The sequence below is a fragment of the Etheostoma spectabile genome, chromosome 12, assembly GCF_008692095.1.
Source record: "Etheostoma spectabile isolate EspeVRDwgs_2016 chromosome 12, UIUC_Espe_1.0, whole genome shotgun sequence".
NCBI lineage: Eukaryota > Metazoa > Chordata > Actinopteri > Perciformes > Percidae > Etheostoma > Etheostoma spectabile.
Window position 1 is genome coordinate 11,052,241 of NC_045744.1, and position 18,973 is coordinate 11,071,213.

The 18,973-nt window shown below is 39.2% G+C and overlaps 1 protein-coding gene across 1 annotated transcript in view; it reads right to left on the reverse strand.

The window, feature by feature from the left end:
• egfra (epidermal growth factor receptor a (erythroblastic leukemia viral (v-erb-b) oncogene homolog, avian)) overlaps nt 1–17,623 on the reverse strand; it is a 38,645-nt gene extending 21,022 nt beyond the window's left edge. The window contains exon 1 of the mRNA XM_032530998.1: nt 17,344–17,623. Coding sequence (XP_032386889.1) covers nt 17,344–17,422 — 79 coding nt within the window. The 5' untranslated portion in view covers nt 17,423–17,623. The remainder of the gene's footprint in view (nt 1–17,343) is intronic.
• Between the last annotated feature and the right edge of the window lie 1,350 nt (nt 17,624–18,973).

Here is an 18,973-nt window from a genome sequence, read left to right on the forward strand (position 1 = left end):
GACTAATTAGCGATTGCTTAACTTGCTCCAGCTGAATTGTCGTCACAAATGTTCAGGAGGTTACACTACGAGAAAGGAGTGGCGGGTCTGGTATATCTCTGCTTTAGTGCTGTATGCATGTGTATGTGTGGGTGTGTGTACAAGCATGTGAGCAAGACTGTGAGGAGTACATAATATTCCATGGATTGTGCTGCGTTGATCAGCACCCAGCCAAAGCCAGACAAAAGACTTGATAAACCCAATCATTAGTCATCTAAGCTTGTTGAAATGTGCGGTTGCATATCAATCTTTTGATGTTTACTTGGGGACTAGTGTTGGAAGTCAAGGGTGTGTGGGTAGATATTTGTTTCTTGAGGCTAAAGGATCTGTGTGACTACAAAAACAGTGACTGGCTCAGCTAATTATATGAGATAATTAGCTCATTCTGCAGGTCCACACTCAAATAACACACTGAAATTAAGAATTCACATGCTACTGCTGTACAGAGATGATGTAGAGAATGAAGAGCTGGAAATTGAAGAGTAATTACTCAAAACTTTCCACATAATGCTTAAAAGTTTGTTTAACCTTTACTTTTGAGAGTAAAAACTTTATGTAACCCACGCAATCACAAGAAAAGCTTTCAATACGCTGTCATCGAATACAAAATTATCACAAAATAGAAACCTAAGAAAAAGCTTATATCTGTGTTGAATCAATGTTGCTCTGACAATGTCTCGCGACACAATTTAAACTTAAAGGAATTGTTCCACACTTGGATAATTCTTATTGCTTTCTTCCAGAAAGTTAGATGAGAAGATTGGTACTGCTTTAATGTCTGTACGGTAAATGTGAAGCTACTGTGAGCAGGTGATTAGCTTAGCTTAGCACAAGGGCAGGGCATAAAGGAAACAACAAGCCTGCCTCTGGCCGGTATATAATCCCCCGTAAAACAGTGAATTACTGTTATAACCACACCAAGGATGTATGTTTTCGGTTTGGTTTGTCCGTTTGTTGGTTGGTTGGTTATTTTGTTTGTCATAAGGTTTGGGGAATATCTACAGGCCTCATTTTTATGAAACTTGGTGGAAGGGTGGAGCATGGGCAAAGGAAGAACCCATTCAATGTTGGAGTGGATTCAAATCACTCCAACCATCCATTTTTCACTTTTTTAAACATTCACACTGCAATGGCATTGTGAGATAGGGCACGCCTTGGCGGACGTCAGTGCAGACTTCTGAGGGCCCTTCTACTTACCATTTGATTTTTGTCTGGATAAAACAAACCAGATATAATGTGTTAATTAGTGAGCCAGGGTAGTTGTTTCCCTCGGTTTCCTTGTCTCTTTGCTAAGCTAACTGGCTGCGATCTTTATTAACGGACGAATATGAGAGTGGTATCTATTTTTTCATCTAACTCTCTGCAAGAAAAGGAATAAGCATATTTCCCATATGTCATACTTCTCCTTTAAAAGATTTCTAAAGGTTGCATTTACTGAAGGGCTATTATATTGCTTATAGGCTACAGGTGTTTGAGTGATCGTGTCCATGTCTTTTATTAACTTTAAAACATTAAAAACTTTAAGATGTAAACCTTTTCTTTAAACTTTAAAGCTGAAAAACGTATTTGACAGAGAAAAGAAACAAGTGGAGCAGAGTATAAAACCTGAGTCACGGCAGACAAAAGTTCTAGTAAATATTTGAAACACATCAACTAAACATGGTAAGATACAATCTACAATGTTAAGTACCAAACCAACCAAAAGAAAAAAAAGCCTACCATAAATTTACATTTTGAGGTCTCATCTACATGAAACTTTATATTTGTCTGGCCATGAGAGGAAATACTGAATGTCCACAAACGCAAACCAAACTTCTCAGGGACACGCTGAAAACTTCTCTAACCCATCTAATGGTTTCCTTTGGTAGAATGAGCCATCTACTATACATGTAAATCATCATGCTTTATACCTTTCTACAGACAACAGAAATGGCCCTGCCGCGTTCTCTTCCTCTCATTCACTACCTTCGATTCAATTACGCTGTGCCCAGAGTCTGATAATTAGGTTATCTGAAAACGTATACATGATAAAAGGGAAGTAACGATGCTAACTGACATAACTTGTTTATTTCTCTCTCCAAGTCAACGGCATTACGCCAAAAGTATCTTATGTAACTCAATCTGCAGTGTTCCTCCGCTGATAACAAATCAATGCCAAGATTAATTCCCTTATTTAGAGGTGAATTATGGTTTACCCTCTCATATGTCTCTGCACGTATGATAAGAGGATGTTGCACATTCTGCTTTTTTTCAGATTTCAAGAAGATTACAGGGAAGTATACATCTCTCAAAACCTACTATCAGTGAATGAATGGGGGGGCTGTCCACGTCAATGATTCTTTCTTGTTTTTAGCTCACATTCGTCCTCTTATATTTTCTGGCTACGAGTCAGATGGAGATGAAGGATCAAATATCATAATTAATAGGTAAAACCAGCAGCACAAGTCATTATGTGCATTCTTTGGTGTTGTGTACTATATTTCAATAAACACACTTTTAAGTCCCGATATCCTGCTCTCTGTACAGGAGGAAACACAATCTTCCTTTGCGTGGGAGAAGCATCAATCCCTTAGAGAAAACATCTTGGGGCCTCAGAAAAAGACAAAAAGGGGCCAGTAAGGACAAGAGGATCTCCCCCCCCCCCCCACACACACACACACACATTCCCTCCCTATCCCCAGTGATTGCAGCAACACAAGTCACTTTGACATCACAGGAAGTTGATCTTTGAACAGGGTCAGTTCCAGGCGGCTACCCTGCGATGCTGAACCAGATGGTAGCTGATTGTTGTCTCCAGGGTAGAAGGACAATCTGAATTTAACTTCATGTACAGGAGAAAAAGAACTGAAGAAAAACAGAGAGAAACAGAGAAAAAAAGGAGAGTCTGGGGTGGTTTTGCTAAACGAGATATAGATGTGGGACACAGCAGCCGGCTGTGGGTCAAACTGTGTAAAGGGCATGTTAAAGCCTAACACTTGATGTATGAACGTGGCTGACCTTTCCCTGAAAGCTAGCAAAGGGGCCAAAATACTGAAGTGACCAGCTGTAGAACACAAGCAAATGATCATCCCAGTGAATACGTCACATGTCCTCTAAACAGCTCAAGCCCTGGGACCATGTTCACTGGCCCTGCTTGACTTTGAGCTCAGTCAGTGAAGTTGGGTCTGTTAAGAGCTCAGCAAAGTGACCAAATAAAGACCAAAAAGGCTAATGTTTACTCTGTGCTCCTGTCAGTGAAACACTCCAGATCCCTGTGGCTGAGCCCATCATATGTTTACTCTCCACCTCAGTGAGAGGAAACCGTGGATTTAGGTTCAGCACAAACACAGGAATACAGTATGTATACTCATACTCCTGCATACAGCATTTCTAAGACTTAAAAGCATATAAAGTAGTCCAGTATAATGCCTCATTTGAAAAGCCAGAATCAAGACCTTTAGAGCAATTTCCTTCTGAAATTCTTGGTTTTAATTGACTATAGAGCATCTAAATATTATATAATATAATATGATATAAAGTCTACATCGGATAAAAGTTCATGACAATACATCAATGCTGTGTTTTTTTCAAAGTTGGGAGCCTGACAAACTAAATTGCTTTCACCTCCATTGTTTTCGAGTGGAGGCAGAAATCTCAAGAAACAAATGTATCAAAAGATGGGCAAAAAAAAGCAAACCTACATACAACCAGAGGTAAATCAGAAGAAATTTCAATGCATTCATTCTGTTATCATTTGAGCTACTGTTGTGAATAATCGACACACTGCCCATTTATCTCATTAGTCAATGATGCATTCATTACTCAATAGTGATTTCCTAGACTGAAGAAATAAATAAACCATAAATCAAGATAAACTGAAAATGGCATAAACTACTGGGCACTGACTTGATTTATTTGGGAGTTAGTTAAACACAGCTGCACTCCTATTACTCTTCAGCTGTGATATATGGAGGGCCCAACACGACGGCCCAAACAATAGATAGATAGATAGATAGATAGATAGATAGATAGATAGATAGATATTTATTGATCCCAAAAAATGGGAAATTATGGTGTTACAGCAGCAAAATCAGTCACACAGCACAGAACGTAAATATAAATGAAATACTAGGATACAATATATGTACATGCAATATGCAGGAAATATACATTAAATAATACTAATACTAATAATATTACAGTATAAGAACTAATATTCATAATGAGAATACAAAAATGTGCAAGAATCAAAAATGTTCCAGAATCAAGCAATACATATCATTAGTCAGACACTTCTCCCGCATGCCCTGTTGAAAAGTCCATTGGTCCTTAAAAGGCACCAACCAATTACATTCCTGTTACCCAAAACTCACACAACCTCTGTTAGCCCCAGTCCCATTTAAATTCCAATAATGCACCCACCATTCTCCTGAAATGTTCCAACATTCAACCCACTTCCTCTTGGACATCCAGACATTCTCCCTTTTGAAACCCATGCTAGCCAAGACAACCCCCCACCTCCCCTCTTTTTTCCTCTTTCTCCTTCCCTGTTAAAACCATACTCCTCTTCAATCCCACAGGAAGCACTGGAGGAAGACTGGAGAGGGAGTGGGCGGCAAGCGCACTGCTGCTAACTCATTGCTAAATGCCCCCCCCCCCCCCCCTCCAACTGTCACTAAGCCATGCCTGGAAAAGAAGAGTGGAGCAAGAGAGAAAGAAAAACAACAACCACAAGCGGAGAAACCCACACATTTCACACATCATTCCAGCAGGAGAAAGCAGCTGTGATTCGGGAATCCCCTGTTGGTTTAAGCATTCCCAGTGCAGAGCAGCAGACCCATATTGAAGCACATGAACAGAGAGGACAGATAACTCTCACTCTCTGGACTGCTCACTTCATCTAAACAAAAGGAGATAGAGACTCCTTGAGGCAGCCTTTCTGCTTAAGGGTTTCTTATTTTTAGCCCAATTGCTGACAGATTCATTTCAGTGTAGGTCCAACCGCTGCTTTGCAGCGTTGCCTGCCAACAACTCTGTTTCTGCCTTAGTCATGTCTCAACTGCCCCGCTGGAGTCTTCACATAGAGACCCCATAAAAGGAATATTCTACAAAAGCCCTGGGGTTTGCATTAGTAAGCTTTACTCTGTTGCTCAGCCCTTACTCACCATTTCAACCTCTGGTTTTAACATCAGCAGGCCCTTAAATCCACTCATGAGTAGTTTCTTCCTCATCCACACTGACAAAGGGCAAAGTCAGGGACAAACGGAGCTTGGTGAATTTTTATGGACAGCAGAGGAGCTCTCATCATTTTTAACACTATGAAAGGGTATTTTGTTACATGTTGCGTTGTACTCACCAAAAGCATGACCAATTTAATTTGCCCAGGAAAGCTTGTAAGAATTTAGTTACGTCTTCCTGATGACACATCAAACTGAAATGTTTGAAATGCAAAGGGTTGCCGCTGCCAAGTACTTGGGGCCCCACAATGCTTATAATCTTCAGAGTATTTTCAAAGCAATTCTATCGACACTAAAATAGTGTGAAATGCAACGACTGACAGAAAATGGTGCTAGTTTTTCATCAAACACCTCTCCCACATGCCTACGGCTCAGATTTCATCCATTGTTAACGTGCGGGTCCTCTTCCTGTTCATGACAAAAAAAGCACAGCACACATGGTTAACAAAGCTCCAAAACAATGCTTTAGCTTGTTTAAGATGATTATGACTGAGGAGGGCGGTTGTTTCAAGGCCGCCCCCTCACTACAGAGACACAGAGGGGCTTTTGCACAACCTACAGTAAGGCCTGGCTGCTTTGCATCATTCATCAAAGGCATCAAGCTTGGCAGGCTAGACCCTTTTCCTCACTATCAGCTACATTGCTGTAGGACCCTGGCCAATTGGTGTATGAGCCAGGATAAATATTTCCAACATTATCCAACATTATCCAATGTCCTACCAAGAGAAAAATGAGGAACATTTTCTAGTTACTAGTTAAATAGTAGACAAAAATTACTACCAACTTTAATGCAATAACTACTTTTATATTGGGATGAAATATTTGGGTTTAAATTACACCATACAACTATTACAAACATGTTGAGACAGAAAGTTCCTTCTTCACCTTGGAAATAGTAGTTTGCAAGTTCAACTACAAATCCTGGATCTCCTTTTCGATGTTTTTCAATCGACCAACAGATGCCAAGCATTTATAACCAAGAATAAATCTTGGACACTTCAGATGACTTTCTCTGAAGCATTAAACATCAGCGCTTAAAAAGTATACAAAATGCTGACTTACCAAGCCAGAAGAAAGAAAGAAGAAAAGGAAAAAGCAATTTTCCCCTGCCAGTCTCACATGCATATTTCAAATGCTCTCTGATTGACTGTTTATGAAATCAAGTTCCATGGGTTGTTTACTGTACATGTCCTTTGACCCAAAAACCCAATTAGATCTTGAGTATTTTTAATCTTTTGGAAATTGTATGGGTGCCTGATTATTGTCTAATACCAGGATAAAAACTAAACAAGTGCATTCATATTTAAAAAAAACTCAGATTGCCTTCTAATCAGCTCAGGAAGATGTTGTCAATGCGGTGGATACACTGCAGGTCCAGAGGGCTAATCCTTACTGCTTGGCACTAGTCCAACTATGCACTCCAGGGTATTTCTACCAGGGAAACCATTCTCCATCTAGCTACAAAGCTATCAAGCTGAAGTGGTTTGTTATGAAAATGAAAGGAGAGTAGCAGATAATAATCATTTATCAATGATGCTTTAAGTGTGATGGGGCTGTAATATGATGCAATGCATGAGAAAAATCTTATAATATATGGCCTTCAGTAATGGTTTAGTGGGCAATAAGGCAATAAAAGGGTCAGTTCCGCCTTTTTTTAAGTAGGGAAATATTGCAGGTGAAGCAAGCAGAATTCCTTCTCTTTACAAGCCTCTGGCTTTAATTATGAAAACATGGTAATGAAGATGTTCAGCTCAAAGTCCCACCAGGAAATTAAATCTGAGCTCAGCGAAGCCTGTGTGTAGTTGAAACTTACTAGGCAATTAGAAAAGGTACTACAGGAAGTGTGTTGTGTTTAAAGCGCATTATGTTTTAGTGCTCCGGGAGTTAAAAAAACACAGACCAACTCTGTAGCTGAGCCTTGCCATTGCTACACTATTATGAATAACGTTGTCATCTTGTCTATAAATGACTTGGTTGAAATATGTTTTACAATGCTGATGAAGTCCCTGAGAGGTGATGTTGGCTTGTAAAATGCTGAAACCATGGCGAGAGAAGGGCTGACATCTTCTTTTCCTTACTGACACACCCCGCCACAATACATTGCCAGCAGCCCTATCACCATTGTTGTCGTAATTAAGACAGCCATGTCATGACGATGGACGTGTTATTTGCTTGCCAGAATTATACTACACTGGTCTGTAAGATGATAACTTGTTGTGTCCTTTTTGTTGACAAGTTCTTGAAGAGACAAACCTTTGGCATGTAGAAAATATCTAATCAAGCATTTATAGAGCACTTTTTTAAGCCACATTAGTGGCATGGCTCTAGAGATGGCAATATCCGTCAGCTGGTTGGTTGGTCCACCACTTTAGTAAAGATCAAGATCAAGATATTTAATATCTCAACAACTTTTTGATTAATTGCCACATAGAAATGCTGCAGATGAGATGAATCCTAATGACTTTGAACAACTGGTTTACTTATACATTAAAATGTTTTTATCTGGTTAGTTTGGAATTCAATTTTCCACAGGCATTCATGGTTCCCAGGGGGTAAATCCTACCGACTTTAGTCATTCCCTGACTTTTCCACTAGTGCTACCATGAGGTGGTTTTGTGTTAAATGTCTCCACAACTATTGTATAGATTGCCATTGAATTTGGTGAAGACATTAACATTCCCCTCAAGATAAATTGTGATAACTTAAGGAATCTTTAAGTTTTCTATATATGCCATTATCAGTTCAAAACTTTAGTTTATGACCACATACTCTAAAATTAACAACATTACTATCAGCCTTATTTGTATTTTGTGTTTACTGCTAATTAACAAACGTAAGCTTGCTAGCATGCTTAAATAAGACATGTTAAACATTATACCTGCTAGCATGTTAGCATTGTCATTGAGAGGATTTTAGAATGTTAAAGTTAGCATCTAACTCCAAGAACTGCTATTCCTAAGTGCAGCCTCACAGATCAGCTAGCAAGGCTGTAGACTTCTTTTTTAGTCTTGATACCACTTTAATAAGCTCTTTTTCTCTACTGATATTTGTGTGTTGGATTAGATGCTAAATGGATTATTGTACCCTTTCAGCCTTCAGAACGTTTAGCATACAGGGATGCCTTTCTCATCACTGTTGACACAGGGCTGTAAAGTCATGTCTACATGGCAAGTTAAGGTCAAGGAAGACAGATAAGCCTGTGTCAAAGAAGACAACAAAGTCCTTAATAAAGAACCCTTTGTCCAAAGACTTAGGGTTTCTGCTGGGAGGGAGACATTTATTCAAGTTTGGTTTACACATGAGCCACAGAGCTGGATGAGGGATGATTTGTCTTATGCACTTTCCTCTTTTTCTTTGTGTATGTTTTTTCAGTCATGCGTGTTGTCTCATTATCTTATTTGGCCACCCAACCACTATGTATTTTGGCTAATTTTCAGCCATATTAACATTTTCTATAGGAGACACTCCTGTTAGGAAGCCTAGGGGTGCTTCCCACAATAGGCACACTGTAAATTGAGAATTCAAGCTATTCACTCTGCAACTTGTCAATACCAGGCCCATTCAAAGATGTGACAGGGGGTCTAGACTAGACGAAACCTGGAGGCAATACAGGTATCAGTTAACAAGTACATGTCTGTAGATGTTCTGTAAAGCAAGTTTCCTATTTTCTTATGCACATGCAGTGCAAATCAAATCAACAAGTTAACAAGCCATTCTTCTCTGCTGGCATTCAAGTGTCCCTCAAAGCAAGATAAAATTTTATACCATCATTGAACTGGTTTGTATTTTCCTTGCCAAGGAAACAGTATATAGCAGAGTCCACAAACACTAGCAAGACAAAATCCTTCTATTAAACTAGGTATTACTCGCCACTACTATATTTGTAATACTGGAAAGTCAAATACTGTACAGTAGGTCTTGATTGACACTCTACCACGCCCTTGCATTGAAGCATGTAATGCCATAATAACATTGGCAAAGAAAATACTACTACTACATAAGTAGTCAAGCGATGAAAACTATGCCTGCTCAGGGTTACATTAAATGGCATTTATACAATTATGAATTGAATCAATGAACAAGACAGTTTTTGATGTGAAGATATTCACCCTTAACCCTGAGTGAAGTAGCTACTCAACTGCAGTAAATTTAAGTCAACTAAAACAATTTTACGTCAATGTCAGTCACGTGTGGAAAAGCGAAAAATTTAAGCAATAGACTAGACCAGAGCTGATTCAAACTAATGAAAAATAGCCTAACCCTTCAGGTTAAAGCTGTTAAAGAGCTCATACATCCTTTTAATCAGGATGTGAGGCAAGAACCAGGAACCCTCCCCCATTCTTTAAACTGCAAAAAGGATTACAAATTAAACATCCTGGATCTCCATCCCAATTGCTTTTGACAAATGCAAGAATTAATGCACAAAAATTGGATAAATTTGCCATAATGTTCCACAAGGTTCAAGCCACTAACAGTGAGTCACAGCTTTAAATGCACCATTTAGGTTTCTAGGCTAATGGACCACACAGGAAAAGGCTAAATGTTATTAGGGAAGCACGTTTCAGAGATCAGCCACCACCCTTCAACCAATGCTTTCTTCAGAAATACTATGAGATGAAGATATGTTTGTGAAGCTATTGTTCCCTTCCCTGTAGGGGATTCCTCCTTTGGGCAATCACGGTTTAAAACATTGCTCTTCAGAATGACCCTTAGATCAACAGAGAAGATGCCACACCTACAGAACCTCTATGGTATGATGCGGAGAAACTTTCAACTCCAATTTGAATGCCAAAGTGAAGCAAAACCAACTTGAAAGAACAGACGGAGTCCTTTTGGATGAGTGATTAAGGGAGGGAATTAATACAAAAGTCAAAGATCTCACCCTGTCCCTCTGATGGGTTTGTTTGTGTATCCTCGACTTTCCTGTTTTTCTCTCTTTTGTGGCAATTCTTCCATTAAACCGTGCACCACCCCTTGCCCATCTCTTTGACATTTCTTACTGCTTTGTCAAACACATGAAAAACAAGTAATTCATTCACAGCAGAAATCATTTGGTAAGAAATGTTTCAGTTGCTACAACAGGTATAGAGTGTGTGCATTGGCAAACATCTACCAACCAGCCAAACCAAAAGAGAACATTATTTTCACCCCTACATTGAGCTAAAACTAAGTCAAGCATTTGTGTTAATTTACTATTTTTCTGCGGTTACGAGTCCACTGTGACCTAAAACTTGTTTACAGGTGTACATACTATAAACAACCAGCAAGTTAAGATAACAACAATAAAATGAGGGAATGCATCATTATGTTTTTATGACGATGTTTAATATACGATGCATTTAAGTTCTAAACTAACTACTCAATTAATCTGTACTCTTTCCTTGACTTCTTGATTGTTTGGTAGGCATTTTATGACCAATAATCACAGACCTAATGATATTTAATGTACTAGAACATAAGACAAAGACAATTTTAATTTTGGGTTGATGGATTTTCAGCTGTTTTATTTATACAAATGTTTGTTGATTTCATTCTTTTTCCAATTTGACAGTTGAGACACCTTAAAAAACACAAACGATCAACTATCAATATAGTGTACATTCCAAACTAAATGAGAACTTCTACTTCTATATCAATATCCTTTGGGAGACAGACATACATTGAAAAAGACTTATTTACTCAATTGGAGCTGTGGCCTCTTTTCCCTTTTAACACAACACTGCATCTAATGAGATGGGAAGATAGCAGAAGGCATTTTTTCCAACTTGATTTCCTGGGTCTCTTTCCACTGGAGACGCCATGCACAGCCACGGGATCATGGAAAGGCCTTATATGCAGCAGATCTCTTTGTTACCATGTACAAACAAAGGACGCAAATCAGTTCAATGAGTAACCACATTCACTCACTTATGCCATGCTAGGTCTCAGTGGATGTATACAAACTAAAGAACGGATTTTAGTAGCTGCAGTCAAAACACAATTTTACTTTGGATGAGAGGCCAAAAAAGAAGAGTTTTTAATAATTAAAATCAGTGATATAGAAGGGTCTATTTCTTAACTTATTAAATATTCATGGCAGATGTGGTAACAATACATGACAGTTTATTGTTTGTGGTTTGTTTGGACTAAAAAGCAGCAATACCAGACACACAATTACCAGATTTTTAGGGCTACACAATAGATTTATTGTATCTAGATGTGTCTCTATGGTTAAAAGTAAGAAGAACAAAAGTTGCTTCACTTCTGTGTTTCCTCTGGATGACATACACGTCTAGCCTTGGGTGCATGTGCTGCACAGCACAGATCTCGGTTGCTTTACAAAAGTATCATTGCTGCCAGATAACCTGCCCTCTACAGAGACACTATTGTCCCAGAGTGAAACCAAAATCCTACACCTCACTAGCAGTTCTCTAAAATCTCTACCACTCAGACATGGTGCAATTTATCAAAGCTGGGAGGGAGGGCGGCAAGAAATGATCTTCCAGCTCCTACGGCCCACACCAAAAAGCAATATTTCGAACAATGGCTGCAGCAGATGGAAGTCTGGGAAGGTCATCAGAAGACCAGCAAGACGCAGCAGCAGCAGCAGCAGTAGTAGTAGTAGTAGCACATGGGCCACTCTGGACCATAAAACGCAGACTAGAGATTCTAGGATTACACAGGATCATAACATATATTTCACTACAGACATCCATCTAATCCCAGAGAGTGGGTTTTAATGAAAATAAAAGGTCTGGTTTCTAAAAGTGATGGAAAAAATAGATGACTGAGGAGCAAACCTGGCTTGTGAGATTCCCAACACAACACAGAGGGAAAAACACTTACTCAGGATGCTGAAATGCACGACAGGAGGGAAATTTGTCATGATTCAGCTCCATTTTTGCAGGTGTGCATGCACATTTAAATGCAGAAATTATGTAGCTGGACTTCACACACATATACATATATATTTATATTTATATAAATAGGCTAGCAAAGCTCCTGCAAGTAACTGGTTCCAACTAGCCTACTGTTCTCAATAAGTGACAAAATAATGCCAACATGTTCCTATTTACATGTTGGGATTTACAGGGTGTACAAATAATTCACTCTCTTTCTTTAATGGTCTATTTAATCACTCTGCCCAAGTAGCAGTGCTTCGCCTTTCTGAGAATATAGTTCCCAGGTAGCATGCGGTCAGAATATGGCTGTGTATCTCATGTGACCAGAGATGGCAAAAGTACTCACTTCCCTTACTCAAGTAGAAGTACAGATAATTGTGTTGAAAAAAAACTCTGGTAAAAGTAGAAGTACTGATATAACTTCTTTACTCAAGTAAAAGTAACAACGTGGAGGCTTGGAAATTTACTTAAAGTATAAAAGTAAAAATAGCCTTGCGAATGACAAAGCTACCTGAACCAGACATGTGTTACTAGAGAGCACGCTGAGAAACTACAGTGGGCATGGAAAAAAAGGCTCTTTATATGCCATTGGCTACATTTTAAATGGCTGTCTGCAATGGGCCTAAAACAAATAGCTTATTTATTGTGACAGGGACCTTGATTCCAGGTTAATAAGATTCTAACCGAGTAGCAAGATATGAATTCAAGTGTGATTTTGTGAGAAGTCTGTGTATGTTCCCATCCAATTAGATTCAATTTGGCATTGATGCAAAAATAATAACTAACTCCAGTGAAATTATTTTAAATTTAGTGAGGACTAGATTAGGACTGTATTTAAAGCTGATTCTGGCCCCAGGTGTGTCTGTTAAAACACAGACGGAGACAACTTCTTTCTTTTGATGCTTTATTACAACCAAGCATCAGTACAAACATGGGCATGTGGTAATAAAAGAAATAAATAACATTGTAAAGGCTACCATACACAATGCATAGGAATCATATATGCTAGTAAATAATAACAATAAACCCACTATTAATTACATTATCTTAATGAGCAAGGGCGCTCAACAATCCCCATTATATCGAATCAATAGCCAGGTGTAACCTAGGTAACAGGTGAAGAACACAAACAAGCTAACTTTTCAATGTGCAAGAACTATAGACCAATACAACAATGGGCTTAAATGAACTGACAACATAAGTTATATGACTTACAGTTTTCAAAAACGCACACGATCTCAACTGATTATCCTACGGACAGCTAGTTTCTTTTTCTTCTTGCTCACTTTTTTCTCCATGTGCTGTGCGCGCCCGCTCGCAGTGTGAGGTGCGTGTCCGCGCTATTCTCCGACATGCAGTCACAATCACACCTGATAGTCAACTTTTTGTACAAAACCAAAGTAACGAGCCAATTTTGTAAAATGTAAGGAGTAGAAAGTAAAAACTTGCCACAAAAATAGTAAAGTAAAAATATCTGAACAATCTACTTGAGTACAGTAACAAAGTATTTGTACTTTGTTACTTCCCATCTCTTCATGTGACCTTGTTATTTGTACACCCTGTGACTATACAAATCACAACATGTAAATAGGAACATGTTGCCGTTATTTTGTCACTTATTGGGAGCAGTAGCTACGGAGCCATAACGTGAGGAAAAAGGTAATGGAGTCTTTTATACATTATCGAGTTTCTTTAGAAGTAAACAACGAACAAATAGAGTCTAACGCTTCAGATGTAAAGTTATTCATTGTCAAGGTGGCGCCAAAATGAATGGCAGTCAATGGGATGCTAACTGCAGAAGATGGCTTGGTAGCAATAAAATGGCGCCATGGGCGCTACGCTTAGAAAGGAGAGGCTTACCCCCTTGGTTGGAACCAGTTACCTGCGGGATCTTTGCTAGGCTAAGCTAATGCTGGGGGCGTCAGACAGAGTTACAGCACACACGGAGATGAGAAGGGTATGTGTTGACTTGTCTAACTCTGGAGGTTATAGAATAAGCTAAGGTCCCAATAAGTTGGTGTGGTCCTTTAAATCTGAAAAAGCATATTGATATTTAAGCAGGTTTATCCTGGGGCCAAAGCAAGCTGGGGAGCATCGCATTAAGGATTAAGGATTTAGCCGTTGACATGCCCCTGAGATTAGTTTGATCTTTCACAGGTTAACTCAGTGCCCAGTTGGAGGGGCAGTCGAGCAGGTTCACCTTATATCTGGGTATGTACTTTGGCAGCTTGGAAAAGCAATCATTCTACATTAAAAAGGTAGAAGAAATATCCAAGTGTATGATAAAAAATTGTATCATCACCTCTTCAGTAAAACTCCAGATAGAAGCAGGAGTCCAATTGATTCTGAGACCATTTAGCATTTTATCTGGGAAATAAATCACTACAGTTATTACTTGTAGTTGGCTGCTGGGTGAAGGTGTGGGCAATATTTACAACCTCCCTACAGATGATAACCGTTAATAAACTGAACATTCCAGCGTGAGGGACGAGAAGCTTTTCTATTATTTAGCAAGTCTTGTCGGACTCCCACAGAAACCATCATGCCCTGGCAGACTGTCGGTGAGCGGAGGACAGACAGGTGGGCTTCCTGTGGGACGGGCTGCTTGCTGTCAGGTGCATTAGCAAATCTCAAATTACTTTCCAAAAGGACTTAAAGTCTTTCCCATAACAGTACTGCTTCTGATTATCATGCAATACATTTGGGCATTCATTTTTGAACACATTTGCTCTCATTCGGTACAGCAGTTTTTAAAACTTTGTGGACTGTTATAAATCTCTGAAGAAACGTGCCCCTTTAATTGCACCTGTCAAGTTTTCCATCCTCACACAGCGTGCACATGCAGTTTATAGTGATAACTGCAACACATTTACCACTCTAAATTCCCAAGAGATCACCCAAACACAGAACAATATGCACCAGAGGTTTATTTTTCACCCAAATAATCTCCATCAATTTTAAGTTTTTCTCAACTTGAAATTATTTTGCCATTCGCAGTGTAAACAGCTGACCAGATGTTCTCACTTGCTTCCTAGCAACACAAACACCTTCAGGTCAAACAGAGTCTACCCCTGATCTCCCGGTTTTTTGATTTCAGAATAAGACAAAAGGATTACATGCTTCTTTGTGAGCAGAGAAAATTATCCTTCTTCTTGGGGCTTATAAAACCACTTCAAACCCCTTAGGATTATCTCATAAATGCATTTTCATTGTTTATTTTGAGTTCATGGATAAACCAATTGCAAACTGGACAGGCCATTGAACTGGATGGTTGTGGAAGCCTCCAGCTAGTCTTTCTCTAATCAATAACAAAAATTTATATGTTTATCAAGATGTAAAACAACCCAAATATCCAAACATTTGGTTTTTTGGCCGTTTCAGTTTGGAGTTTTGATGACATAACAATGCAAATGGAGTTTGACGTCTTGTTCAAATTAAGTTTTGACTAGTATGCTATTATACTGTGTGCTTGGAATAAATGTGAGCCACATAGAAACATCTGTCTTAGCCCCTGGCCAAAAAACCAAAACAACAACAGCTAAAAGTGTCAGACCATATGGCAGAGCTCACATTTCCCTGGAAATGGAAATCAACAGTAATTAAACCAAATTGTACTGCATACCGTAACTATCATTACAGTTGCTCATTTGTAATCTTCTTGGGTCTTAATACAATTTTAAAATCCTTATTTACTGTGGGAGACTTGCTGCAGCATGAAATGTGTGCTGCTAGTTTGTTTAGAAGCCCAGAAATATTTAGGGACTCTGTCTTTTTGGCTCACAAACACTTCTGATTGTTATGGTTCTCTGAAAACCGGCACTGGTTGTTACTTGTTGGAGCAAACGGGAAAGAAGCAACTTGCACGTGTATGGCACAGAACACACTGTGTTTATCTGGAGGAACAACGGTGCAACGAGCGGACAATGATGAATCATGAGAGGAAGTTAAAGTAATTGGGGAGTAAAGTGATACTTCTGGTCACTTTCTCACCTGACATCTGGCCTTTATTATGAGGTCTGGTCACTCAAACTACATGTGGAATATACTTTTAAACTTTTTTTTTTTTTAAATCTTACTCTAACATTTAATTAATTAAGCCACTGAGATGCAGTGCTTATTTCCCAACCAAATCTATCTCAAATATTGCCTCTGCTCACAGTGAGGTGAGACTGACATTTCAGCTATTAAAAAATAAAAAATAAAGATACTGTAGCATTGAAGTAACAGTCAAAACAATGCCATGTCATTTAACAAAAATAAGATTCTGTGACCTTTACTTCAGGGCCAAAAGAAAGCACTAACATAAGGAGAGCAAGACAAACCAGGAAATCTGTTTCTGCTACTATAGCACTTGTTTTCATACTTTCAACAGCCTCACTACATACCACACTTTCCAGACTCTCTGCTTTATATCATTTGTGCAAGTAGAATGAAGTGACTGTCTTCACATTTGTATCTAATTTCCTTTAAGGACCAGATCTAAACTGGGCACATTATGTAAGAGGATGCTCAAAATATATATTTGAAAAAAATGAATACATGTAAACAGCTGACTGGGCAACATTGGGAAATCTTAAATGAGTAAAACATAGCAAGGTTTTGTGTATAGGATTTAGGCCTTGTTAGTGGATATATCAAAGAGCTTTTAGTTTCAAGGTGACGGCATAGTTCTATTTTTGCCAAGAAATAGGCCAAACTCTGCATATAGACAAAGATGCTCACTCTGCTCACAAAAAAAGATCAAAGATATTATAAATAAAAAGGGAGAAAAAAAATGAAAATAAAGCAAAACGCCAGTAAATTGCACAATCCGCATACCCTCCCCGCAGCATCTTCATCAATGTGGTGCAAATGTGCGTACTTTGGTCATCGCCACGCGTATTTGCGCAGTTTTCTACTTGGCCCATGCCTTTTAACTTTTCCACAACACACACGCCACCGCATTCGTTATCAATAACTATCCAGCGTTGACACTGTACGCTCAACTTTGTTAGAGCCTCTCTGTGACTTTTACCAGGTCACAGGCTGAACAGCGAGACGGTGACAAACTTTTTCTCCCACGCTGGATCAAGTTTCTCTGCGGCTTCTTGAGCGGTCTGTGATTTTCTGAGAGATTTATGGAAATGTCGGAAAGGCTAAGAGGAAAGCGAAAGCCAGCTAAGCATTACAGCCCCGCCACGTACATGTTGTAATAGCTCCCCACATACCTTTCCTTTCCGCCAGAACACAGCAGCCCAGGCAGAGGAGAGAGGTGAGACTGATCCACTTCACCAAACGGGTTGCCATCGTGTTTTTGAAGCTCCCGGTGAGAAGGTGTCATTCCATGCGAAGAACGCGCGATATTCCGCTTCATCCAAACTGAAAAGTCTTTAGGTTTTTTTTTCCTCCCCTCGTTTAGTAAAAGACTTTTCCTTCTCTGGGAAACTCAAACTTTGACAGCTCCTCCTCCTCGCAGATATCTCCAGCAGTCCGAGCTCGTGCAGCGATGACAAACTACTGGCTGCTCTGACGTCAGCAAGAGGGAGGATGCGCCTCTCAAACTGCTCAGGTAGCCTAGTTAGAGGCAGACTGATGCTTTTAGAAAGACAATGCGCACACTGTTGTGTAGTAGCACTTATTTCTGGAAATGGTCTGCGGGGGCCTGTTGCACGAAAGTAGAATAAAGATATCCAGGATAAGTGAAAAAGCGCAGCTTGACTTAGTGTGATCTGCTCATCCGGCTTAATCGGTTGCACGTTTGCCGAGTCAGGATAAACAGGTGGAGCTATGTCAAGCCAGGTGTAGATAGCTGGGATAAGTGCACGTTCACGGCTTTTCTCAAATAGACCACGTTATCGATCACAGATTTACTGATGCAGAGATGAGAAGACGCATGCGCCAAATGTTTCACCCAATGGACAGCAGCTTCGAATGGAAAGTAACGAGGAGGGGAAGAATATGGAAAAAGGGAAATACGGCTCTTATCAAACGGAGAGAAAAAGCCCGACATAGCGGACCCGACTGAATGTGTGGGGGTTTAAAATATCTACTTTGCCTCAAAAGTGAGCAGAGGGAACTAATATTCCTCGGGAAATGGACCCTACGGACTTTAGGCTAATTTCAAACCCTTTTTTACAACGTGAGAACATGTTTTACAACCACGCACAAATCTCTATAAGCTATATCTAATTCTTGTACAATTAATGTTCATACAGAAACAATCAGAAAGGGACAACAACTAGAAAAAAAAGTAAATGACTGTAATTACACTGGTCCAATTGAATACGGCCACGCATCATACAGATGTCTTTTTAACATTTATTTCCACAATTCCATCCACAAGACACCGTGAAAACTATAAAGAAAATAAACACATAAAATACAATAAGTCAAAAATACTTTCAGTGATTTTACAGTCTCTTAAACACGTTTCCTTAATTAGACGGCCCCCACAATATTATTAGAGTTAGCGTCACAACAGTGCGTAAAGTGCATTCAATACAAAGAAATTACAACAAATATTCAACAAATGTAACAAAGCTGAAATACAAAAGCACAATTACCGTGTGCGCCTCTTGGACCGTGCAAATCTCAGTTTAAGCCCGTACATTTTCTCTGCAGCCACGTTTGCTCTAGCTGAATACCTTCTGCCCACAATGCAACAGGTGTGGCCTTCACTTAACTCTGGTAATTTGACCTTTGATTTCAACATAAGAACTAACATTTGTAATAAAGAACAAAATATAAACATATTTTTAATGTAAAACATTTTCGCACAATTTGAAATCAAACGTCCCTTTTTAAACTTATTTATTAGACATTTTTAAGGTTTTTAATTACCGTATATGGACTAAAGTG